Below are 25,730 nucleotides of genomic sequence, written 5' to 3'. Positions count from 1 at the left end.
TGAGGATCAATTCTGTAATTGACCTGCCAATTGTGCTTAATGTTATGTGTGGTCACTTTAACTCGCGACCATCCGAGCTGAACGTCTTCTAAATGTGCTTTTGAACACCACCGCCGAATGCGCTCACCATAAAACATTCGGACAGGAGAGACGTCACCAATGGTTGATGTTAGCCCGCCGATACATAACTTGACGCGGACAATCGCCGCCAGTGGAAGGTGGACGAGATCGCGACAATACAAGACTTGTTTTCACTGTTCCTCCGTAAATATGTCAACGTTGCCAGGTTCCTCCGATCAGTTCCGTCGCTTACGTTTAGCCACTGTTAGCTTCCATGCTAACAAAACGAGAGGGAAACGATGACATTACGGAGACGTGGGTAATTTCGAACGTGCGTTTGGCAGGCTGACGCATCATTGACTTGGCAGTGAAAACAACAATATTCCCCCGAGCTACGGTCTGGCATCGTTTTGTTTCGATCCACGACTATTTTCAGCCATTAGACTACGCCCCCTTCGCTGGCTAGCAGCTAGCTAGCAGACAAGCTAAGCGAAGCCACAAACACTTCACCGCTCACACATGTTGACGCTGTACTTGTACTCACAGAAAACGGACGAAGCGCTTCCAAAAACGTCCCGCGGCGTTTTCAGCTCTGCGGCCGAGAAGCCGCGACGGCGCCCGCCAGAGGTCGGCGCGAACGATCGCTGCTTGCCCACTGTCGTCTGTCGCTCTCTCTCGGTGGTTAGTAGTCACAGATCGACCATGTCTACGGACGCCATTTCCCGCCTCCTCCTCATCACAAACATACGCGAGTGCGCGCGAGAATGCGACATGCGCGCGCGCGAACCAACGTGGCGAAGAGAAGACAGGAAAACTAGCGCACCGCGGACACCGCTTCCAACAGAACAAAAACACGAGAAATCGAAAGAAGAGGAAAAAAATACCAGGAATAAAAATACTAATCTGAACAAAGCGAGGTATAGTGGCACCCGCAGATTCACCTATTGACAGTTTTTTCCCCACAATATATGTATTTTTGGTAGGTGGCAATCCCCTTTTTTCGGTGGAAAAAACATATTGGGGGTTTATTTGTTAAATTTGGAGAATTTAAGGTTTTACCAATGCATTTCAATTGACGTCAATTTTGTGCGGATTTTCACTCAATACATCAGAACCACATAATTCCTTCCACTGGGTGGCAAAGGAGTAAAAAGATTTCAGAACAAATTCGTTGTTCTCTTTAACATCCTTTTTCCCCCCACCACACAGCACTGAAATAGTAACAAATATTATTCATAGCACCTTGATAAATAAAAATTATTTAGATACAATTGTCAGCAATAAATAGCACAATTTATTATTATTATCTCCACTTGTCTACCGTGTCACGTTCACCTTACTAAGGTCACCTTAGCACGAATTGCTCTTGGCTTGGTTCTGAATAAAGACCTACTTGACTTTTTGTTTTATCGCCAGGCTTTCAAAAATAAGCCACCCGTTAAATCAGGCGTGTCAAACTCATTGTTTTCGCGGGCCGCATTGTAGTCATAGCTTCTTTTGGAGGGCCATTATGACTGTCAACCCAAATAAATGTACGGGCACCTCATATTATATACAGTAAAAGCTACAAAACAAACTGACAAATAACATTTTCAAATCAGAGGAGTAAAAACTGGTAAAAAAAGATATTAAAAGTGAAGACAATTTGCAATTCTAGTAATGACACGAATTTGCTGTACGATTTGTCTTCACGGGCCACATAAAATGATGTGGCGGGCCGTATCTGGCCCCCGGGCCTTGAGTTTGACACCTGTGCGTTAAATGAACCGCTCACAAGTGTTGCAGAAGCGCTGGAGCCCATCGTAGCTGTCTTCAGAGATACATAAAACAACATGTTAATGTTTCAGTCTCTAATACTTTACTTACTATAATCTCACAAAGAAAAACCACTAAGAAACTTTGAGTCAGTTTTCATTCACATTCATAGTTTGGCATAGAAACACATTGCGATACACAAGGAAGTCCAACTGCGATCCAGCAAATATGACTAATGTTCCGTTTTTAACATTCACGTACATTAACACAACTTGGACAAAATCCACATGTTGCAAGTTAAACTGTATGAAACAAATATTATGCTGTCTTTAGTAGAATCTAAATACAATCAAGCAATGCCATTTTATTCATCAGCAATATGAAAGCTAAATCTTACTTATATCCTGTAAAGTAAAAGCGGCTTTTCCCCACTGATCATCAGGAATCACTTCATCCCAAGATGCAGGAGTTTCCTGTATGGTTCTGGTCCACCCCATAAGCCCCTGAATATGACACATTAACACAAATAAGAAAGAATCAAAAGGTTATATGATCGTTAGTTTGGGAAGAATAAACGTACCTGAGGAGCCCGTGCCAGTAGAGGTGGGGCATCACGTCAGCTTTCATGTGGTACATGAGTCTCCTTTCCTTAGCTTGGTTGATGGGGAACGTTTCCAGTGGTTCACCATTGTAGTCAAACTCAGCCAGAACAACCGTGTTGTAGCTTGTAACCAACGGACATGATGTGTAGCCATCATACTAAAAGGTGATTATATAGCATATATATTGTATGTATGTATGTATATATATATATATACACACACACACACACATGTATATATATATATATCCATCCATCCATCCATTTTCTGAACCGCTTAGTCCCCACGGGGGTCGCGGGCGTGCTGGAGCCTATCCCAGCCGTCATTGGGCAGTAGGCGGGGGATACCCTGAACCGGTTGCCAGCCAATCGCAGGGCACACAGAGACAAACAACCATTCGCACTCGCACTCACACCTAGGGACAATTTGGAGTGATCAATCGGCCTACCAAGCATGTTTTTGGGATGTGGGAGGAAACCGGAGTGCCCGGAGAAAACCCACGCGGGCTCGGGGAGAACATGCAAACTCAGCACAGGGAGGGCCGGAGGTGGAATCGAACCCGCACCCTCCTAACTGTGAGGCGGATGTGCTACCCAGTGCCCCACCGAGCCGCCTATATATATTATATATATATATATATATATATATATATATATATATATATATATATATATATATATATATATATATATATATATATATATATATATATATATATATATATATATATATAGTGTTGAGGGAAAAACTATATATTTTTGTCATTGAGCAATACATTACCTTTTTATCTGGTTTCTCATTTTTCAAAATCTTTTTGATGGTTCTGTTCAAAACAGCAGACTGTGCGGCTAAAACAAGAAACCATATAAACTGAATAAATTACAAAAACTGACAAATAAAATAGAAATTCAGATGGGGAAAAACATCCAAACACATAACATGGCCTCTCACAATCAAGCCACATCTTAAATGCATGCGTGGAATGTAAACAGAAAAGCTCATAATAACATTCCTCAAAATAATTCTTATGTAGTGAAGCTCAGATGTCTAGTTTGGAGTCGGTTTTAACACTAACCAAATGGGTAGAAGAATCATGACTCAGACACGGCAGTTTAGTGCTTACACAACATCACGTCTTACCGACAGCAGCGGCCGTTTTGGAAGTCGGCAAGTTGGTGCAGTCCCCGATCCCAAACACATTTGGGTACTTCTTGTGTTGAAGGTTGTCCTTGTCGACATCCAACCAGCCGCCCTCATCGGCCAGCAGGCTGCTTTTTATCACAGAGTTGGGTCCCATGGGTGGGGTAACATGAAGCATATCGTACTTAAAAAAAAAAAAAGAAAAAAAATAGTTGGTTGAAATGTGTAAAGTAAATTCAATACAATTGTTGTGCTATTGCATTGAAAATGACTTACCTGAATGACTGTCGTCTCACCCGGTTTGTCAAGATTCTCAAAGATAGCTTCTTGTTTGTCCGCACGCACTTCAATCAGGTTTTGCCTCAAGTTCACATTGATATCCCGTTGTTTGACAATATCCCAAAGTGAGTCAGCATATTTCTTAACCCCAAATATTACAGGAAGCGAAGTGTTGTAAATGATATTTGCTTTTGCCCGCTTTCCTGTCTTAACATGAAACACACATAAAAGAATTAACAATACAAACACAGTTTTACTGGTGTGCAAAATTCCCGTACCTTTCTGAGGAAAGCATCTGAGAGGTACATTATCTTCTGTGGAGCTCCAGCACATTTAACCGGTGTGTTTGGGAAAGAGAATACAGCGTTGCCTTCTTTAAAGGATTGTAAGGCCGCCCAGGTTTTGTCCACAGTTTCAAGTGAATAATTGGATCCAAGTTTTGGATGTTCAAATCCTTCAGGAAGACCTTTAATCTGAGGACATAAAGTGGATGGCATGTTGCTGACAAGTAAAAGAAATAAAATAATAAAAAGCACACCCTCACCTTTTCAAAATGAAGCTGCAAACCAAGAGCAACAATCAGATAATCATAAGCGATCTGCAATTGGGAACAAAGGTCACCTCATTAAATATGACAACAAACGCTTGCACGCTGAACAACTTTACAGCCTTAGTAACACAAACATACCTCAGACCCGTCATCAGTGCGCACGGTGTTTGCATCCGGGTTTATTTCCTCAACTTTAGATTTCACCAGCTTGACACCTGATGGCATAACACTTGATGTGGGCCTTCCCGATGTAGCTAAACTTTTAGCACCAGCCCCAACCAGAGTCCACAGGGGCTGGTAGTAATGCATCTGAAGAGTCAAATAAAAAAAGATTTGCATGATAGTAAAATAAAAAAATCTTACGAATAATTACTTTCAGTCATGAGTTGTACTTGCCTCACTAGGTTCCACTACTGCCACATTCTCAGCTCCCAGCATCCTCTTCATGCGTGCACTCATTGCAATTCCTCCACTTCCTCCACCTAGCACCAACATTTTGTAATGCTGTTTTGCAGAGGAACGACTGCTTGTGTGAAGACGAGAGGCGCAAAAGCCCACAGAACCACGGAAGGCAGCCATCCTGTTCCAATGAAGACAATGACATACTATCATTTGATGCATTTATAAGGCCAAAGTTAGAAGTTAGCCACATCTCAGCTAATGCAAGGGTCGTTGATGGCGACATCATTCAAGACATGACATTCAATTTTACAAAATTGACGTATTTTGACAGTTTGCCACTCCTTATTGCGTGACTCCGAGATAATGCGCAATAACATTTATACCGATATACAGGCAGGTACACGCCTAAATTGAGGTTGACTAGAAAAAGCTTATATCATACTTACATTGGCATGAGGTACCTACGTTTGCTACAATCGGTTGTCAGCCACGATCTACAGTATTTACGTCACGTCGGGTTTGAGCGTTCAGAAATGAACTTTCAACACTTCCTCTGACTGGCACCAGGGTCACGCCCCCTCAAGTTATCGACCAATCAGATGCGACACCAGCATATAAATGGTGGGAAGTGGTCTCGAATTACTGGGTCCTCATTTTACCATTGCAAAATCTTAAAAAATGTAGACTTATCGATGTAATACAAACATACTGAATGAAATACATGAAACACAATCAAGTAATGTGTTTATCCATCTATGACAGAAGTGTTAGTTTTCATTAAATACGTTTGACCACAGGCTCACTTTACATAACAGGCAAATAATTTAACATGAACGACCACATATTTGACGTATCGTGTGTTTATTCCAACTGTTCTCATCTCTGGGTGTTTATTGGACACCTTCAACACAAAATCAAATGTCTTAAAAAAAACAAAAACAAGGAATTACTGCAAAGGGACAATGCAATGTGAACATCACACGGCACACTTGCAGGAGTAGAATTTGGGACAAGTCCTGGCGTGTTAAAGATTTAAAGTTTCCTTCTCTTCTATGCATTCCAGATATCCCTCCATATCTGATCTCGTTCACAGAACAGGTCGAGGCTGTTGGGTGAGCAGAAGTCCGAAGCGTTTTTTCAGGGTCACCCGGTGTCGAGAAAACTTGTCGTCTGGGGAGAAGCGGGCTGGGTGGGCCGAGCAGGTAGGCTGGCCATTGGGTGCCACTTTCTGTCAATCGCGAACAACACAAGGTCAGTTTATTACAATTTTAAGAAACAGCTCATTTCATATTGATTGACCTGAAACTGGTCTGAGAGGAGACATTAAGGGGTTCAAACTAACACTAACAACAGGCTCCAAAGAGATTTGACTGGGTAATGCTAGCTGCTAATAATATGACGAAAAACAACATACCTTCAAAGTGTAGACTCTGTCCCCATTATCGTCGAGGTAAAATTGCAAGAACATGTCGCCAGTCAGCAAAGGACTAATAACAAACAGCAGGGACAACAGCAAAATGCCGTTATATCAGTCCGCACGCTGCGAATTGTACCACGTTTCTTGAGCGGATTAAAAACAAGGGCGGATTTCCGGTTTGAAGCCCTACGGCGCTAAGCATTCTGTGAAAGGGAGTTTTTTAGAATCGAATTTGGTTTCAACGGGGAATGATCACTGAAAAACATTTATTCTTGTACAGTGATGCTTTATACTGGTTAATATACTGTTCAAATGCAAATGATTTTTTAATCTAAAAATTAATGAGGGTTATTTGATTTTCGTATAAAAATAAACACTAAATACAGCTCGATTGTCTTGTATTCTTGTATTGTATAAAAATAGAACAAGACGCCAAAGGACAAATTTATTCCCGGATGTTGTCACCTTAAGTATATCAAATACTGACCAGAAGACAAGATTCAAGAGTTTTTATTCGCCATGTTTGAGCGTGCCAAACAAGGAATTTGACTTCGGTACATCACAGCCTCTGTTCAACATTTAGGTGACTAACAACACTCAGTACACGTGAAAAATGACAAATATTCTCCAACATCCCCTGACAAGATAGCAAAAACAACATTTATTGCAAAAAAAAAATATTGTCTAAATAAAGTTTTCCTTCACTTGCCTGAATAAATTCAACTTTTTGCTACCTTATTGTTATCCTGCTTTTTTTGTTCAAGTGAATACTGTATATAACAATACACATCATTTCTCAAAATAAATTGCAGCTCCTCCTCCAGGCTTTGATACAAACAAACTTTGCTTTTCCATTGCTGCTCTTCGTGGATCAGGGAGATAGTATGCTTCCCTTACTGCTTGCAAGAAAGACTGGACTTTGTCCCTGTGAACCATGGACACAGCGCAGCCGCCCCAACCTGCTCCTGTCAGACGGGAGCCTACAGCACCTGATTTCCTGTCAGTATGGCAAAAAAAAAAAAAAAAAATCTGTGAGGACGTTTTCTGATATGTTCTGATGGCTTCTTCATCCGATCTATAGAAAATGCATACTCAAGACCTCTATTGTATTTTGGAGATTAGGTCAGACTTTATACTCACAGGCAAATGTCCACCAATTGGTCCAGTTCAGGGCAGCTGCACTCATAAAGATCTCTGCAGCTCGCGTGGCTTTGGTTCATCAAGTCACCAAGTAACTGCATAGAATCATTAGGTGCACAGTCGCACACGTTCTTGAAGCGTAGCACACGTGCTGCTTCGCCGTATGCATGCTTGGCTCGCTGGTATAGCTTGAAATGAGTTACTATGAGTGACAAAAAAAATAAAGTAAGAAATCAAATTTATGCTTGTCTTTGTTGCATTCTTTCTGCTGTTTATTTGCTCACCGTGTTGAGTATTAGCACTAAGCAACTCTGTGGAGAACTGCTGGGAGGTGATTCCCAAAATCTTACAGATCTCATCTCGGCTGTACGGTTCAGGATGTAGAACTTCCTCGACCAGTGCCAGCATCTCCTCCAGAGATGCATTCATCTCTGTCGGCACTTGGGCCAGCTTCAAAAACTCTTTCTGGTTCAATCCTTTAGCTTGGGCCAGCAACTGTGCTCACAATAACACAAGCAAATGTTTGTTGGCTTTCCACACATCCGAGAAGTTTTTCAGATTCTTAAAAAAATTAGACCTTCCCTTGACATCATACCTTTGTCGCGATCCGACAATCCACCACACGGCTGTTGTAATGTGAAGATGCCGCTTTATTCATCTCCACACATGAGTTGGAAATTACAAACACAGCACTGTCAGGGAGTGGGACATCAGTGGTCCTCAAAGGTCCAAATTCAATCAGTTTTGCCTGTTGGAGGGCACATCACACAAAAAAATCTATATACTATAGAGTGGACCTGCTATATTTATTCATGAGAGTGAAGACTTTTTACATACAGTTTCTTTCTCTGCCAGGATTGAGATGGACTGGTCCATGCCTCCTCCCTCGGTGCCAATGTAGCTCTCACATTTGGTACATGTCTCTGCGAGATCTACCTGAAATACAAAGATGATGTTTGTTAAGCACGTCTGCTGGTTATCATAGTATTTTGGAATGATTCGATTATGGATTACTTTTGAGAGGGACTTCTGATTTGCCTCCATTGTTATGAGTCCAGCACAACAAACCAGAGCACTAGAACTGGACAGGCCGGAGCTTGGAGGAATGTTTCCGTCGATGACACATGACATTCCCTGTAAACGTGAGATTCCAAACTTCTCCTATTGTGAACACAAGAGGTTTAATTTATGAAATTTGGATCTTTTGTTTATATTGCGCAGTCTGATCAAGGTTCATATGTCATACCTGAATGCCTTTAACTCCACACAGGAAATAATAATACCACTTTGGGTTATTTTTGTCAATAACAATTTCCTCTGAGGTGGACACTGTAATATTGCTGCAGAAAAAAAACAGACATATTTCATATTTATTATCCCATCTATGATGGGCATGTATACTACCCACATATGGAAAGGTTTAAAGTCCCACCTGTAGAGAGGATTAATATTAAATAGATGGATTGTCCCTGAATTATTTAATGAGACGGCAGCAAGAATATTCTGTTCAATAGCCATCGGAAGCACAGAGAAGCCACAATAATCAATGTGCTCTCCTGTAATATAAAAGAAAATGAGGGAGACAAGCAGAATTCAATGTCAACCATAAAACAAAGACATACTGGGACCAAAGCATATTGATTTTTTTTTAATCCAATGTTATACAGTGTTTTTTAATTATATCATTCAATAGAGTCCATTACATTCTGCATTGAAGTTAGTTACCTATGAGATTGACTCTTCCAGGTGCACATGCATAGAAGAGAGGTGATCCTCCATACTGTCTTTCAAAAGTATTTTTCAAGTTTTGCAGCCTAAATATAAAGAAAGCAAACATCATTTCCTTCATTCCTTAGCCTTTAAGTAACTGTGGATACTCACCTTTCATCATCAACGACCGAAACTTTGAATTTGGGAGGATTTGTTGCCATTTTTGAATGAAATCACGGATGTTCTTTTGGGTTACACGTAACCCAAAGTCCTGTTCAGCTGACCGGATGCTGATTCAGCTGAATCGGAATCAGTTGTTAACCGTGCGTTTTGCGCCGACGCGCTAAAACATACATAATATAACTGACTCCGGAACAGTAAGACTGAGCGGTACAAATACGGAAACGATATCGAATGAAGGAGGTGAGACGCTAACGATGACGTCACCGTACACTTCAAAAATGGCGGTCGACAATAGGACTACATTGCCCACAATTCAAAACGCACGTTATCATGGAGACACAATCAGTTTCTTCAGTATCGTTTATTTGGAGGACAAAATACAAATCACTGATTTTATCATGAATCTGATGTTCAACGTGATGCAAACGTGATGCAAATGTTGGCTGGTGCAGTCTGTGTGTGAACGCGCATCAAACACGTTCCAAACTGGGTTTCATTGGCGCGACCGCCGCGCAACTGCGCGCGACTTTTCAAAGTTGACGAGGACGAGCGAACATCCGGTTAGCCAGTTTTAGCTTTTATAGCTTACGAAGCAAAGTGCTGGGCCAAATGACAACAAATTAAACTAACAACACGTTAATTAATAATCACGTTCCACCAACAAAGGTATGCGGATACTTTTAAAAATGGTCCGTTTGTATTTTACTTCTCTTTTCTGTAATAGCAAAGGAAGCTAACGTGACTCCGTTGAGGCTGGTTAGCTTGGCTCGCTGCACTGTAAACAACAATGTGGCGAGCATTTATCAACCATTAACGTCATTTTTAAGAGAGGAATAACCACGTGAAATTCTGTCCACGGGGTGTGTCTAAAGGTAAGGTAATTGTCTTTTGTATACACTGTTACGCGCAACATTATCCTAATTTCAGGCAACTCTCGTTTTACATCTGATAACCTTACAATAAATACAGAGGTATTCATATTTTTGTATTTTTATATTTATGTATATATCTTCCCCGTGCAGCAAAAACCATCATGTCTATAGATTTTGATACTGCTGCTCTCCAAACCCAGGATGATGAGGAAGAATACGACCAAGATGATCTTGCGAGAAAACAAGAGGTACAACACAATATTATTATCATCAATATAATCATTCCATTCACCAATATTACAATTGTGATCTTCAAATATGTGTCCTTGTTTGGATCTATTTGAGGATTAGCATAAAACCTTCACAGTGAGGCTGGTATGCAGGGTTGTTGTTATGACTCATCCCCTCAATATGTTGCTTTGTGTTGCGATTGGCCCTGTTGGCTTCTTCCTGGTGTGTCACTGGATGTAGCTGGCCGCCATGTGGTTAACCTACTTTCATACTATTACTTGTTTTGCTCACAATGCCACTTAAGAGCAAGCATGAAGAATTATGTTCCCGAAGACTGCAACAAAAAGACTAACTGGATGTTGTGAATCTATTAATAATCTACTTTTTGATTTTAGCAATGGATCCTACGTTTTATAGATTAACTAGTCAAGTGGAAAATGTTTCCTGCCAGTAAGTGGAATGTTTCTGCTCCATTTAGCTATGCTATATGTTTTGTTCAAACAATGGAGCACATGAGTTGTGCCTGGAGTCGACAACATGCCATGGACTCTTTGGTTGTTTTGAAATGTAAAATCGGTTGGGATGCTATGAATTGGATTGGCGCTTGAAGTGGATACAATTTCTTGTGCTAAATGTGCAAATGGGATAATATGGGTCCTTCGGTTGAGGACACGGTGGAGGATTTACAGACGATTCAACGGTTCTTATGGGAAGTAAGTCCAGCTGGTTTTATTTGAATCGCTGGAATAACGCAAGCATGTTAAGCCTGTTTCTGACATAAGAAGAATATACTTGTTACTGAGTCACAAAGGGGCAAAGCTGGTTGATGTGGAGACAATAATTTAAATTGTTTTTGTCACTGAAACTGTACTGCAGTTTCATTATGATTTTACAAAGCATATACTTTGACTCAAATATTAGAAGCCCAGTTAGGAAGTAGTAATTCCAAAATGAAAGATTTGATTTCATTTGTAAATATGAAGTGCTACTTCTTGACATCATAATTTGCAGTTTTTATTTTTTAATACCTATCAAATGGAGACTTCATGCGATTAAACATTTTTGACATTGCAAATTTTTTGTTCTGTGTTTATTGTCCTTGGTTGCAGCACAAACATGATGACTCACTGCCTTGAGTTTTTTTTTTCTTTTTTTTTTTTTTTCTGCAGCTCCACAATCTCCTCGCAAACATGCCAGATGACATGCTGGAGGACAGCAGAGACTCCTCCTGCACAGAGCAGGAATTGATAAATAGAAATGCTGAAACCAGGTAACATGCTTGAATGAAATGACTTTTGCCGAATCTCAGTGTTGTTCCTACTCAGGATGGGATACAAGATTGTTCGTCGATTGATTAATAACCATCGATTGTGGAGTTGATTGTTGAGTGCTTTTGGTGTCTCTTTACAGCCCACAGTCCAAATGTACTCAACAGCGGTCAGATCATCCCAGGCCAAATCCTCATGAGCAGGCATGTTTTTATGTTTTTGTTATTTTATTATTTATACATACCTGACACCAGTTTTGTCTTTTCATTTCAATTGAAAAATAACCACCAAACTTTCAATGTCTCATAAAAGAGCTATGAAGAAGACTACGGTCATCATGATTTTACTTATGAAGATGGAGGCGTTCAGAGCAATGGTCATTCTCAACCTTTGGCTCATATCTGGAACCAGCATTCAGATTCTCAGTTCACCCAGGAAGACTGTACCCAAAACAGCATGGGTACAGAACGATCTTCAGAAGCCAATGGTTTCTCTACAGATGATCCATATGAGCCACACCTTCGTGCTAACAACATTGTCAACTGCAATGGAGATGGAACTAGTGACTGTAATAATCCTAGAGTGCAATCTCAGGTAAGGCTGATTCTTTCTTCTGCTGGAAAAAGCGATTTTACTGGAAATTAATATTGTAATTTTAGCCGCTTTTTTTAATTATTTTTTTAAACCAGGATGAAGCAGTTAGCCTCTTTGAAGCGCAATAAAATGAATAGATAAATACCTAACTTTACACAAAAGAAGTTTTCATTTAAATATTGCTTTTCCGGTGTTTTCTTCTTTCGAATCTTAAGCCTGGAGCAGTGGAACGACGTGCGGATGATTACCGGGTCAGCTACAATCCTCACTGCCCTCCACGTCAGATGTTGAGCTCCCAGGCTACACATCAAGAGCGTCCATTCGATCAACTACAAAGAGAATTCCTTGACTCAACACAGCGTAAGTCTCATAATGTTGTCTGACAATGTCCGGAGGTTGGGAAACATTTCTTGCCCTATAGCATTTTTTTTTGTATGCTATATGCCAAGTACTTGTAACCAAAGATGCAATTTGAAGTTTCAGCCATTTGAAGTTTCACTAACTGACGTTTCATTCTGCTGTCTTTTAGAAACTGCTGAGAAAGAGCAGATTACCCAGTTGCAGATATTCAACGTAGCTCTTAAAAGGCAAAATGAGGACTTGGAGCAAAAGTTTGAGGATTCAAAGCGCAACACGAGATACCTTGAGCACCAATTGGCAATCGCTAAAGGTATTTTTCCTTTTCTGTCTTTGATGAAATGATGTGGCCCCGAGACAAGGAAACAACTTATGTAAATCTGATATTACTTGGACTAAAAAATCCATATCTACAGTCTAGACACTTGTCTACAATTCACTTTTGATTTATTTACGCACAGATCAGAAAAATGACCTTGCCGCAAGTCTTAAGGAATCGACTCGACTCCTGGGGGAGGCCAAAGAGCGGGAGCTTCAAATGCAAAGCAAACTCAAGACGATGGAGCAGCAAATACAGACCTTGAATGAGCGAGACCAGGAGGTAAGTTATAAGAGCTCGTACAGTAGCTCGTCAGAAAGCATTGATATAAAGTTTAATTTCAGAACACAAAGAAGCAGCGGGTGGCCGAGGCCGCTGTTGACACTATGAAGCAGCAGATGTTGGAGCTGTGTCGTTCGGACACGCTGTCCAAATCACGTAAGCAGCACGACAGAGACCTCACCGTCATCAAGGAGCAGCACGAGGCCGCGCTCTTGGTCTTACAGCAGCAGCTTGATGCTAAGTCTCAAGCTCTGGAGGAACAGGTTTGGATTTTTACTTTTGGCCTATCTTTTGTCTAATTGCTTTTAAACGTCATGACGATGATTTTCAGATGGATACTAGTCAGAAGTTCCGTGAGCAGGTGAAACAGTTGGAGCGGCAACGGGAAGAAGAGCAGCTTGAGCGAGCCAGAGTGGTCAATGCTCTCACCCAGAGTCTGGAGAAGAGTCAGCAACAATGTGCCAAGCTCTTGCAGACGAGTGAGACAAAGTTGTCTTAAATGTGGACAGCCGTTATTTAGCCATCTTTTCTTTGGCTTTACTCCGATTTTTATTTCTTCTCCAGGTTCTGTGCAAGAAATGAGTCAAATCCAAATCAAACTACAGCAGGCTCAAACGGCCAAGGTTCTAAGTGACAATATGAACAGAGACCTACAGGTTTGTTATTCGGTTTTGTGTCTCAAAAAGAATCACTTTGTTTCTCATTTTCTTTTTACCCCGTAGGAGGATCTTGCTGACTTGAAGGAGCAGATCATGCTGTATGAATCTGCTTTAAAACATGGCGTTATTGCATTAGAGCCCAACTGGGACTGCCAGAACCAGCTCTCTGAATCCTGTTTGGCGTTAGGCTTTAAGAAAACCAATGGTTCTCTCCGCAGGTACTTGTCCAAACAGTTAATTTTTTAATCATGTAATATTCTCTCAAATAATTCTGAGACTCTTTCTGCGTGAACAGCGTGGCCCTGGCCGCCCTGTCAGACTCGCAGCTGCCTCAGGATGAAGCTTTGCGCCAACTGCAAGTGGAAATGCAGCGCTGCTTGGGGAGTTTAAAGAGCAAGAGACAGAAGATCAGTCACCTGCAGGAGGAGCTTCAACAGAGTCGGGCCCGGGCAGATGAGCTGCAGAACCAATTAGACGAAGCCAAGCTCAGCTCATCGGTACGCACTATGATGAAAAATCTGACACCGAAATGAATGATCCAAGTTTGACGTAAGCTTGCTTGGCCACAGGTTAGACAATCCATCCAGGTAAAACATCCAAACTTGACTGCAGAGGACCAGAATGAGTTAGTGAAACTCCAGGAAGACAAACAACGCTTGCAGTATCAAGTGGAGGTTGGTCATCAATCATTTTGCTCAAGGCCCCGTTGTGTTTACTAAATGACAATATGGAGGTTTGCTACTATTGTTGTCTTTCAATTCTAGGGGCTGCAAAGTAAAATTGCAGAGCTGCAGCAGAGTGAGGAAAAGGTCCGTTCTGCCAACTCAGAGCTCTGCGTCAAGACGAGAGAGATGATTCAGGAGTTGCACCAGGAGAAGCAGGCGGCTGCTAAGCAGTAAGACAAAAACAAGGGAGCAAATGAAATCTTGACTCTTTTTCATTAACCATGGCCATCTCTCGATGAAGATCCGAGCGGATTAATCAGCAGCACAGGGATGACGTGGTGAAACGAGTCAGGACGGAGCTCATGCTGCAACACAATGATCAGCTTGAACGTCTGACGGCACAACACGAGCGACAAATCCAAGACCTAAAGTACGTGCCCGTCGGGACATTTTATGTTTTGAACTAACTGTATTGAACCAGCTCATTGTGGATTAATTCCTGCCCAGCTCTCAACTCTCTGAGGCCAGTGATAAGGTGTTGGCTGTGCAAGAGTGTTACATATCTGTCTGCAAGGAAAAGGAAATCTTGGAAGAAAGCATCAGAAACAAAGCCACGGAGGATGCACTGAAGAAAGAAAATGAGGTATACCCAATCAGACATCTTCAATATCAAAATATCATAATCTGCTACTCCCTAGAAATTGATTGGTAAAATATATGATGACACGCTGACAGAAAAAAGGGGAGAGCAGCACAGATGTGGAGAAACTAAGGACTGAGCTAGAGGTGCAGCATCAGGCCTCCATCGCCCAGCTCAAGGCTCTCTGGTCCAAGGAGAAGGAGGCTGAGATCCAACAGCAGGTGAAATCTCACATAGCCTTGGCCAAGGCTGCTTGGGATGAAGCGCGACATCAGGTATGACTGCGTATCTCTGGAGGAGCAATTAGCAGCATCATTTTGTTTGCTTCTGATTCTGTGCAGATGGAGAAGACTTGGACTCTGAAGCTGGAGGAAGCCAGGCAAAGAAAACAACCTGAGACCTCTGAGGCAACCTGTCAGACAGAGGAGACGGAAGCAAACGCTTTGAACGTCACCGTCAAGGAGTTGGACTCCAAACTCTGTGCCCAGAGACAGCAGCTACAAGCGGAAGCTGACAAAGTCCAACGCCGAGCGGTGGAAGAAGCCAGGAAACAAGTCCAGATGGAGAGTCAGGAGAAACATCTCCATGATTTGGCCAATAAGGTTTGATACTGTAATTAGGATGTCATAACAATTCAGGAATGTGAGACCATGTGCATTTTTTTTAGCGTAAACACAAATGTGTTTGTTACAGGTTGAAGGAGCAGTAACCAGGGCCTATAACCGCTGGATTGAAGATTTGCCTTCATTGCCGCAATACCAAGCCTTGCTCCAAAGAGAGAAAGAGAAATGGGAAGAGCTGCAAAAACAAGACGTGGAACAAAAGGTAAAGCACATCATTGAGGTACCGTAATTTCCGGACTATAAGCCGCACCGGACTATAAGCCGCACCAGCTAAAATTCAGGGATATTTTAGTTTTTTTCTTACATAAGCCGCACCGGACTATAAGCCGCACGTGCACATGGGTTTTTTACAAAGAAAAAGACAGAAAGCCGTAAAAATCCATAAATACGCCGCGCCGCCATTTAAGCCTCAGGGTTCAAAGTAACCTTCTGAATAAATAGCATTAAAAGTTCACATTCATTACAACTTGTTTTTGGTGGGCAAAATGTCAGAAGAATTGAATTTAAATGCTGATTGATTGGGTTTTAATACAATGCAGATGGTCCGAACAGCGCCACTGCTTTGTGTAAACTCTGAGTCACATGCTAGAGTAAGAGAAAGGGTTTAGAGCCCTTTGACGCAGGTCACCTAGCGTGCATTCCTACTAAAGCTCATAATAGTCACAAGCAACACAGCCAGAATAAGCAGCAGCCATAGTAGTGTTTCAAAATAGTATTTTTGTTGTTGTTTTTTTCTTCAAGATACCGCACAACAGTGGTTCGCAGCCTTTTTACGAGTGTATAAAAGTGATCAAGTCATCACAAAAATCGCGAAAAAAATCTTATATAAGCCGCACCTGACTATAAGCCGCAGGGTTCAAAATTTGGGAAAAAAGTCGGGGCTTATAGTCCGGAAATTACGGTAATTACTGGAAAAATTAACCAACATGTGACATTTATACATTTTATTTACAAGCAAACAGTATTTCATTTTTTTATATGAAAACAGCTCATATTGATGGTGAGATATTACCATATTCTTATGGAGAAAAACATGCTTCCACTGCTTGTTGGACATGTACCAGGTATCGCAGGCTCTGAGGGCAGCAGAGGCGCAGTGGCGTAAGCAGCAACAAGACCAAGGTCAAAGATGTGGTACAACTAAAGAGCAAGAGAAGGTGGTGACTCTCCAGAGTCAGCTGGAGCAGTTACGAAGAGAACAAGCCGCGCTGTTGGAGGCTGAACTTGCCGGAGCCAGAGCAGCCTGGAAAAGAGACAAACAGCAAGAGATCTCCCTTGTCCAAACTCGCAGTGAGCAAATGTACCAAACCAAACTCCAGGAGCAGCATAAGAAGCAGGAGATAGCTCTGCTGCAGACCCTGAGGGCCAGAGAGGACGAGTGGAGATATCAGCAGGCTGAGAAGGAACAAACCCAGAAGCAACAGATGAGGGAAGATTTCCTCGTGGAGCTTCAAACTGCTCTGGCGGAGGTCCAGACGCAGCTTCTTGGCGCTTCCAGGACTGAGCAGCAGAGTTTCACGGAGAGCGTGAGAGGCAGCGTGTCAGAGGGCGCCGTAACGCACGTGATTCAAACTTGCTGCATAGACATTGTTGACAAAGCTGTGTGCCAGGCCAAGAAGGAATGGAAGAAAGTATGTTCTTAGTTCCATCAGGAGCTAACTGTTAGCCTATCCTGACACATAACAATGATCTGGGTGAGCTGCTTTACCTTGACAGATTTTTTTTTTCTCCCTTTCCCACAGATAAGTGAGGCTCAGTTGAGCTGTGTGTTACGAGAAACACAAGAACAACATGAAAGAGAAATCAACAAAATGCAAAGTAGGAAAAAGCCTCATTGCGCTTTGAGTGGATTGAAAATGAAATAAATTAATATCTGCTTTGTGGAGAATTTACAAGACGCTGTAATCTGTCCTGTGTAGGCTCCTTAGCCCAGAGTGGAGGGCAGGTTTGCAGCAGGAAGGATTGCGCAGACACCGCCAGTAAAATGGACAAGAAAAACCAGGAGCTTCAGAAGCACTTGGCAAAAGCTTGCCGGCAGTTCCAGCACAGCGTCCGAGAACACAAAACAACCATACAGAAACTCAAAGGTAACGTTTGAACAAATGCGGTTTGAATATTTCCCGCCGTTCATTGTGTTAATCTCTACTGTTTATTGTAGACGAAAACGAGCGCCGATTACAAAAGGCAAATGAGGAGCATCTGCTACAACTGGAGGAAGTGAAGCGAAGCAAAGAAGATGCTGGGTTTGTGATGTAGCTAAAATTTTCACAACATATAAAAACAAAGTATATCACTATGAGCATGGCAAATATTTAGATACCCAATGTGAGGATTTTTTTTCCCTTTCTCTAAAATAAAGAGTGATGTTGCCATTTTCAGGCCTTCAAATCATCAACAAACTCTTCAAGAGGGCCTGGAAGAAATGAAGCAGCAATACTTGACAACTGTTGAAAAAATAAGAGGTTGGTGATTCTCCCACAAGCAAGACAGAAAGATGGATGGAAAATTTCCAAAATGTTATGTTTTGGTCCTTCAGGAGACATGCTGCGTTATCTCCAAGAAAGCCGCGAGCGAGCAGCTGAGATGATCCGCACCGAGGTGCTCCGGGAGAGGCAGGACACGGCCCGCAAAATGCGACGCTATTACCTGACCTGCCTGCAGGAATTGCTGGAGGACGACGGGAAAACCACGGGGTGAGCAGACACGATTGCCATCGTGTTTTTGTTTTTTTTGCTTAATCACTGGCCTTCCTTAACACTATGTACTTTAGTACAGAAGTGCTGATACTTGCGTTTAAGGAAAAAAATATTACACACTTTGAAATATTGAGAATAGTGACAATCCCAAAAATGGCAAAAAAATATTCAAGTACACCTGAAAAATCCACTGAAGTTCAGTAACTTAATTATTTTGATGTAATTACTTGCCACCACTGAAGTTAATCAAGCTGACATTAATCTTAATATTTTCAGCAGGGCTGAAAAGAAAATAATGAATGCTGCCAGCAAGTTGGCGGCCATGGCTAAAGTACTAGAGACACCTGTGAAGAATAAATCTGGAAAGAACCACGCTTTACCAAGTGAGTGTTCTGGAATATATTGTTTTGTTTTTACTCTAAATTTTAAGACTGTTTTGTGTTGACAGCTGGCATCACGGTAATGTCCACCACTGGGCCTGCCCCAGCAAGTAAGACAGACTTTTTGAAGAACCCGTCATCTGGACCACTTGACAAAAGAACGGAGGATAGAACCCACAGGAAAAAGATGTCGGGTTTAGAGCAAAAAACAACTCAGGCGCGGACTAAACTTGTGAACAACCAGGACTCGGCAGATGTGCAACTCTACCCTCACAAAGTGGCCTCTTCATGCTCTGCTCCTTTGAGAAGCAAAAATAGGGAGGCGTACCTGCAGGGTGGACAACCGGAAAGCCATGCGGACACGCCAAACGAACCCTGTGTCACGCAGGAGCTTCCAGTCAGGGATGATAAACGCACTAACTGGAGCCTGAACAGCAGTGACTCAGACAGCCACCACCTCCCTCGAGTGTCTTACTCGGGGAGGAAAGTAGAGTCGGTGAAGCCGTTCTCAGTTTCTGCCCGTGACTTCAGCCAGTTTGATCGGCTCACCCCGGACACGTCTGACTTGACGGTTTATAATGACATCGCCCAAGAGAATTGGACTCGAACCCAAACCTCAGCCCATCAAGGGAAGCTGAACACAAAGAGGGAGCCCGTACTGGGCTCAGAGGGAGAAAAGCTGAGTAGGCCTCTGTTCTCGGAGTTGAGACAATGTCAGCAGGACAGCGGCTTTGACAGCCCGTTTAACCAACCTAACTGACAGTGACAAAATGTGTCCAAAGGAAAACGCTGTTGAGGTTCTACATTTCAATTCAAAACCAGGTTTTCAGAAAGTGGCTATAAGTGTGTATATCATTGAGCTTTTTTTATTTTCACTAAATTTTTCGACAGGTCAAAATTTGCACATCAACTTATATTTATGGATGTCTCTTGCAATAACAGAAGTTCCACTCATTGCTCTTTTCAAATCTAGTGTACATTTTTTTTATATATGAGATCAAGGGAATGTATGTTGTTTTACATGTTTTTTATATTTTCTTTTAATAAACAAATGAACTGGTTTACACAAAGATAATAAGGATTTCAAAATTGTGCAAAAAATATATATAAAGATCTCTAAACTAATCATACAATAAGTGCCTAATAATGTATGGGGGGGAGATAAAACAGGAAAGCTAGGAAGATGCATTTGTAGTTGATAATCAAAATCTAAGAGATGACAATATATATATATATAATATATATATATATCATCCATCTTCTATACCGCTTGTCCCCATATTTGTACAAAATAATCAAAATGGTTTGGATTCTGAAAGACAGATACAATACAGTAGGCGTATTTTACGCGGATGCAGAAGCCAATCATATTGCAGCGTTTAGTTAAGTATGTTTTAAGATAAAATAAAAGTTCCGAATCACCTTACTGAATAGTGGAGCGGGCAGTAGGTAAAAAAGCAGACAAGGGCAAAAGTTTTAAACTGCACCATCACGTTGTGGAAAAAATGTCACATGACAGGTAATTTACTGGCTGGCGATCATTGACTTGGTGGATTCCTGTGAAATCTGAGCGCTGTTGTGGGCTTGACTTTCCTCCACCCACATCTCTGGAGCGACCCTGCCCACGATATGCTGCCGATTGTGCAATTTTTTTTTTTTTTACTAAGTCTAAATGCAGATTGTGCTGCACAGACGAAGAAAAAATGCTCTTGTGGTTGGTCCTCGCAGCCTTTGCAGTTGGCCTGTTTTTTCGCTTCCCTTACTTCTTCCAGGATGTCAAATTTGTCGTGACAAATCTGCGATTACGACGCAAAGTTTTGCACTACACCCAGACCAACTACACCATCGTGGACCGTTTTTTGGAGCGAGCGAAAAAGCATCCGCACAAGCCGCTCCTCCTCTTCAAAGATGAGACGTTCACGTACCAGGAGGCCGACCGACTCAGCACCCAGGCCGCCAGGTTGTTGCTGCAAAGTGGTCAAGTTAAGCCAGGCGACACGGTGACTTTGTTCGTGGCCAATGAGCCCATGTTCGTGTGGCTCTGGTTGGCTCTGTTCAAGCTCGGATGTTCGGTGGCGCTCCTCAACACCAACATCAGGTCGAAGTCTCTGCTGTATTGCTTCAAATGCAGCGGCGCTCAAGTTCTGCTGGTGGCTCAAGGTGAAGTGTCTACCGAGAAAAATCCACATTGTGCGATAGGACAAGCGCTCCACGATGGAATTGTTAATAATTTGGAATAATGAAAAAATCAAGAAAAAATCCCCTTCTTCCTGGGCTAGATCAAATTGAAATTAAGATTAAAATAAATTTGAAAAAAAAGCAAAAAAATAAGTGGTAAGAAAAACAATCATATAAAACTATTTTTGACATAATAAATTGAAATATATATAAGGATATTTAATAGTATTTACCTATATTGTGTTTATTTCCATATTTATGTTTATTATATTTATTTGTTGTGTTTATTTTTACTTTTACAGAAAATCACTGTCATTGCAAATTTCAGCATTCAAGTTTTTAACCAGTGGGGTAAAACCAATGCTTTCCAATTTAACCACAAATGAGTTTGTCGTATTCAAATAACCTCCTGTCTGTCGTTACGAATATTAAGATAATTCCTTAATCCCATTTAAGTGCTAATATTTGCATACTGTAAATTCATACATCTGTAAATAGTTCCACAGATGTTTACTGTTGTGAGGTTACGGCTGCTGCGCAAATAAATGTGTTTGCGTAAGAATACGCCATCACCCGGCAAAGGTTCATAATTAGGTAAATAGTACCATGTTTCCTTCCAATCATCAGGACTTTCTGGTTGTCTGATTTCATAATCAAATTAACTGGAACATGGAAAGCTGTCCATGTTCAGCACTCTTACAGGCCACAAATCAATAGTTTTTGGGCAATCTTTAACAAATAACATTGTGCAAAACAAAACCAAGGTTCTTACTTGGAAGTTTTGTGCTTTGCTCCCCCTATAGAAATGAGTAACCTTAAATGCTGAGTATTTCAAACAAACAGGATGCGTTATGTAATCGGACAATGGGTGACAAAATTTGAAATAGGCCCCAATAGATTTAGGGAAAAACTTGAATACTTGTGTTCAGACTTGCAGGCTGCCGTGATGGAGGTTCTCCCAGAGCTTCTGGAGCAACAGGTGAAGGTGTTCTTCATGGGGAACACACAAACAAATTCAGATATGCACGGCTTCGTAGACAAGATGACAAATATGTCCTGTGAACCCCTCGCCAAAGATTTAAGATCACATTTGAACATGCACAGTCCTGCCTTCTATGTGTATACATCAGGGACGACAGGTGAGCCACACTGGATTGTTGACTTTGCAAAATGGCTTCTTCACTTCCCTCTTCTTTTGAACAGGTCTTCCTAAGGCAGCTGTGCTAACTCACAACAAACTGTGGCGCATGGCTATGATTCTGAGCTCATGCAACTTGAAATCAGATGATGTGCTATATATCAGCCTCCCTCTCTACCACACATCAGGACTTGTTGGATTCGCGGGTGCCATTGAATTAGGTATATGCCACCTATTCATTCACTGGTCAATCACAGGAGTGACACTTGGGCCTTGAGGGGTTATTAAATGCAGTCAAACAATCTTGTCACAATATTCACTAGTGTTATTGTACTTAGTTGAATGTGTTCTTTTGTATTCAGGTATCACAGTTGCGCTAAAGAGTAAATTCTCTTCATCTCAGTTCTGGGATGACTGCAGGAAATACAACGTGACTGCCATACAGTATATTGGCGAAGTTATGCGATTTCTATGTAACACACCAAAAGTAGGCATCAGATTTTATCTCTCACTTAAGTTTAAATATGAGAAATATATGAATTAACCAAGGCACAATATTTCTTTATTCTCCCGATAGAAACCCAACGACCGAATGCACAATGTAAGACTAGCGATCGGCAATGGCATCCGGGCCAACGTTTGGAGAGATTTTTTAAACCGTTTTGGAAACATTCGAATCCTGGAGCTTTACGGAGCAACGGAGGGTAACATTATTTTCATGAATTACTGCGGAAAGATCGGCGCTGTGGGACGAGCCAACTTCTTGTTTCGAGTAAGTCTGAACTTCATTTGGCGCTTTTTCTTTAGCTCTTAATCAATCAGCTCTATCGTTTGTCTTGCAGTGGCGTTATCCCTTTGCACTGATCAAATATGATGTGGAAGAGGAGCAACCTCTGAGGGATTCATCGGGTCTCTGCATCCAGGTTCCTGAAGGTGGGTCACTCCCACAGCAATTACCAGAAAATTGACTCTGGTGGTTAGAGAAACCCATTTCCTTTTGATTGTATAAATGTATTATTTATCAATACTTTTTTTTTTTTTTTGGACTAGGTGAGCCTGGCCTTCTGGTGTCTAAGATATCTGCAAACACGCCATTCTTGGGCTACGCAAGAGACCTGCAGCAGACCGAGAAGAAGAAGCTGCACGACATCTTAAAGAAAGGCGACGTCTACTTTAACACCGGCGACTTGATGCTCTTTGACAAAGACGGCTTCATTTACTTTCAAGACCGCATCGGCGACACTTTCAGGTGAGGTTCTTCTTTTTTATTTTCTTCCTTTGAGCTGAGTATGACGTGTGTGTGTGTGTGTGTGTGTGTGTGTCTGTGTGTGTGTGTGTGTGTGTGTGTGTGTGTGTGTGTGTGTGTGTGTGTGTGTGTGTGTGTGTGTGTGTGTGTGTGTGTGTGTGTGTGTGTGTGTGTGTGTGTGTTTAAACAGGTGGAAGGGAGAGAACGTGTCCACTAATGAAGTGGCTGATGTCATCACTCAGGCTGACTGCATCAATGAGGCCACCGTGTATGGTGTGGAAGTGCCAGGTATGTGTATATGTGCACCACTCACAACCATGTAACGTGGGTCTCATAACTAGACAATAATGAATACAATCTTTCTTTCTTTTACAACCTGATAAAAATGAGTGATACAGTAAAACTCTCTCCTATGCTCTCCAAAAAGGTATAATGAATGTCTTGATTGTTGGCTTTTTATAATTGCTGGGCGGCAGCAGTCATTGGTTTTTGTGGCTGGCATTTGCGCTCTCTTGTGGAGTTGTCTGGAATTGCACCACCTCTTGGTGAGCGTGTTAACAGGGTCAATACGATCGCGTGGTGTGCTTTGCAATCAGCAAGCTTTATTAGTCTGGCACAAACAGCAACTAATTGAGTGTTTGTTTATATTTGGATGTGTCAGAATGCTTAAGAAAAAAAAACATGTCACCGTTGTTGTCAAAATGACCCTGTAGCTATTTTCATCATGTATTTCTGAACACATTTTTTTTCTGCGTCTTCACTGTGACTCACAGCAGGAAGCTACGATTCCAAATAAAAGCAATGCGCTTCACATGGATAAACCTGTCCTGCCACTAACCTGTTCTGGAAACAACCGCACACATCTGAGGCACTTAACATAGCCACGCTTGTGTGCCCGTGTCTGGAACTCTTTCAATGTTTGAGTCCTAAACTTTCACCTGAATCTGCAGTGAAGGCCCAAGAGGAATGAACTGGGTCATTTCAGCGAGGTTCCTAGGGGCGTTTTAGAACAGTGTCACCTGCAATGTTTGTTTTCTTTCTCCACCTGAACTGTGACTCATTTTATGTGCAATGTAAAGTTCACCCATGTCAAAGGAAACCTGAGTCAGATGGAGAGTAAAGCGGTTACTGTACAATGGCACCACACACCTGATACACAAACAACGCAGGAACACGATCGCTCATGTATTGTGGGTCAGTGATGGAACTCTGCTTGTAACTCCACAAATAATCTAACAATCTCCCAAACAATTCCAAAGTAGTTTGTGTGGTGACAAAGGGAATACTTGGCAAATAAATATCTTTTTTTTTTCTGCTCAAAGGCAACGAGGGCAGAGTAGGCATGGCGGCCGTAGTTCTACGAGACGGATGTACGTTGGATTCTGAAGGCATCTTCAAGCATCTTGAAAGCTTCCTGCCGACCTACGCCAGGCCACGTTTTATAAGGATTCAGGTACTCAAAGCATCTTGTTACCAAATGAGTTGTATTTGCAAATAATATTAAATTCCACTTTAATGGCAGAGCTCCTTAGATGTCACGGGAACATTCAAGCTTATGAAGACCAGGTTGGTTAGGGAAGGCTTTGACCCCTCTGCTATCAATGATCCACTCTATTTCTTGGATGACAAGGACAAGAAATATGTCCCACTTACAATGGATATAGTCAATGCAATATTATCAGGCAAGATCAAAATCTAACATATTTTTATATACTTGATCCATAAAAAAAGAAATCTATTTTGTAATGAATTTGATGTCTGTGTTAGTGAATGTATATGATACTTGTGACTATTTGCTAAACTATTCACTGTTAAGTTTGAAAAAAGGATTTTGGTGCTAATTGTTATAGAAATTAATTTTCATAATACATGTTTTGTAGCTGTGTTGGGATGGCCCACAAACACTGTTGTTGCCTGACTTTTTTCATAGCTGCAAACAGGTGCAATTTCAGAATTAAAAGTGAAAGTTGTAATTGTTGTTCGGGGTGAATCTTTAACCGGGATTAAGTGTTATGGTATTGTGGTATATGGTTTTTGCTGCTTCGTTGGTCTCCAAAAAACACTCGGTGATCGGTGGCTGTTTCCCGACGAATGAGCACTTCAGAGACCCACGGCTGATTGGGAAAAGATTTTATTCAACCGATGTCAGAGTGAAGTCTTTCCAAAAAGTTGAGTGGGCCCAGGCATGGATGTAAAAAGCCCAAGAGAGAGAGCGAGCGAGAGCGAGCGAGCCCGCGCTAGAGCGAGCCCCCCCTGGAACGAGCCCCCCCTCTTGTCAGGCCCGTAGCTTTTATACCTGACAAGAAGCTGATGTCCCGGCTTTGGGTAACAGCTGTAGTTTTCA

General features: G+C 41.8%; 5 protein-coding genes across 14 annotated transcripts; 2 read left to right on the top strand and 3 right to left on the bottom strand.

The window, feature by feature from the left end:
* Positions 1–1,954: 1,954 nt before the first annotated feature.
* On the bottom strand, positions 1,955–5,386 carry sqor (sulfide quinone oxidoreductase). The gene is made up of 10 exons (XM_049723441.1): positions 5,235–5,386; positions 4,783–4,966; positions 4,525–4,695; positions 4,381–4,434; positions 4,115–4,309; positions 3,834–4,043; positions 3,558–3,741; positions 3,198–3,265; positions 2,396–2,574; positions 1,955–2,318 (listed from the first exon to the last, which is right to left on the bottom strand). The coding sequence occupies exons 1-10, from the start codon at positions 5,240–5,242 to the stop codon at positions 2,261–2,263; spliced, it is 1,311 nt and encodes a 436-aa protein (XP_049579398.1). The 5' UTR covers positions 5,243–5,386; the 3' UTR covers positions 1,955–2,260.
* Positions 5,387–5,630: 244 nt separating this feature from the next.
* Positions 5,631–6,405, bottom strand: nop10 (NOP10 ribonucleoprotein homolog (yeast)). Its single transcript, XM_049723464.2, has 2 exons — positions 6,203–6,405; positions 5,631–6,016 (listed from the first exon to the last, which is right to left on the bottom strand). The coding sequence occupies exons 1-2, from the start codon at positions 6,254–6,256 to the stop codon at positions 5,876–5,878; spliced, it is 195 nt and encodes a 64-aa protein (XP_049579421.1). The 5' UTR covers positions 6,257–6,405; the 3' UTR covers positions 5,631–5,875.
* A 294-nt stretch (positions 6,406–6,699) lies between these two features.
* On the bottom strand, positions 6,700–9,482 carry galk2 (galactokinase 2). Its single transcript, XM_049723439.1, has 10 exons — positions 9,227–9,482; positions 9,071–9,159; positions 8,778–8,901; positions 8,592–8,685; positions 8,360–8,506; positions 8,183–8,281; positions 7,941–8,093; positions 7,630–7,840; positions 7,346–7,547; positions 6,700–7,202 (listed from the first exon to the last, which is right to left on the bottom strand). The coding sequence occupies exons 1-10, from the start codon at positions 9,274–9,276 to the stop codon at positions 6,995–6,997; spliced, it is 1,377 nt and encodes a 458-aa protein (XP_049579396.1). The 5' UTR covers positions 9,277–9,482; the 3' UTR covers positions 6,700–6,994.
* Positions 9,483–9,760: 278 nt separating this feature from the next.
* On the top strand, positions 9,761–19,902 carry cep152 (centrosomal protein 152). 10 transcript variants are annotated; one of them, XM_049722888.2, is made up of 29 exons: positions 9,765–9,904; positions 9,963–10,110; positions 10,261–10,358; positions 11,511–11,611; positions 11,752–11,812; positions 11,922–12,203; positions 12,419–12,563; positions 12,733–12,873; positions 13,022–13,161; positions 13,224–13,424; positions 13,493–13,640; positions 13,726–13,817; positions 13,884–14,038; positions 14,116–14,317; positions 14,390–14,494; positions 14,585–14,715; positions 14,787–14,915; positions 14,993–15,128; positions 15,221–15,400; positions 15,467–15,727; positions 15,819–15,950; positions 16,813–17,379; positions 17,491–17,566; positions 17,668–17,835; positions 17,907–18,000; positions 18,128–18,210; positions 18,285–18,441; positions 18,721–18,827; positions 18,893–19,902. In XM_049722888.2, the coding sequence occupies exons 3-29, from the start codon at positions 10,272–10,274 to the stop codon at positions 19,582–19,584; spliced, it is 4,773 nt and encodes a 1,590-aa protein (XP_049578845.1). In that variant the 5' UTR covers positions 9,765–9,904; positions 9,963–10,110; positions 10,261–10,271; the 3' UTR covers positions 19,585–19,902. The 10 variants fall into 10 exon arrangements, with proteins under 10 accessions (XP_049578851.1, XP_049578849.1, XP_049578846.1 ...); XM_049722894.2 differs by having other exon boundaries at positions 9,761–10,110; positions 15,221–15,346; XM_049722892.1 differs by having other exon boundaries at positions 9,761–10,110; positions 17,907–17,991.
* A 499-nt stretch (positions 19,903–20,401) lies between these two features.
* On the top strand, positions 20,402–25,359 carry LOC125970533 (long-chain fatty acid transport protein 2). The gene is made up of 10 exons (XM_049722898.2): positions 20,402–20,984; positions 21,932–22,141; positions 22,206–22,361; positions 22,503–22,627; positions 22,718–22,912; positions 22,983–23,073; positions 23,191–23,389; positions 23,577–23,674; positions 24,709–24,839; positions 24,909–25,359. Exons 1-10 carry the CDS (start codon positions 20,528–20,530, stop codon positions 25,083–25,085), a joined length of 1,839 nt encoding a protein of 612 aa, XP_049578855.1. The 5' UTR covers positions 20,402–20,527; the 3' UTR covers positions 25,086–25,359.
* Positions 25,360–25,730: the final 371 nt, after the last annotated feature.

This window comes from Syngnathus scovelli, chromosome 6 (assembly GCF_024217435.2).
Source record: "Syngnathus scovelli strain Florida chromosome 6, RoL_Ssco_1.2, whole genome shotgun sequence".
Lineage (NCBI taxonomy): Eukaryota > Metazoa > Chordata > Actinopteri > Syngnathiformes > Syngnathidae > Syngnathus > Syngnathus scovelli.
This window is presented reverse-complemented; position numbering and strand designations above follow the sequence as displayed.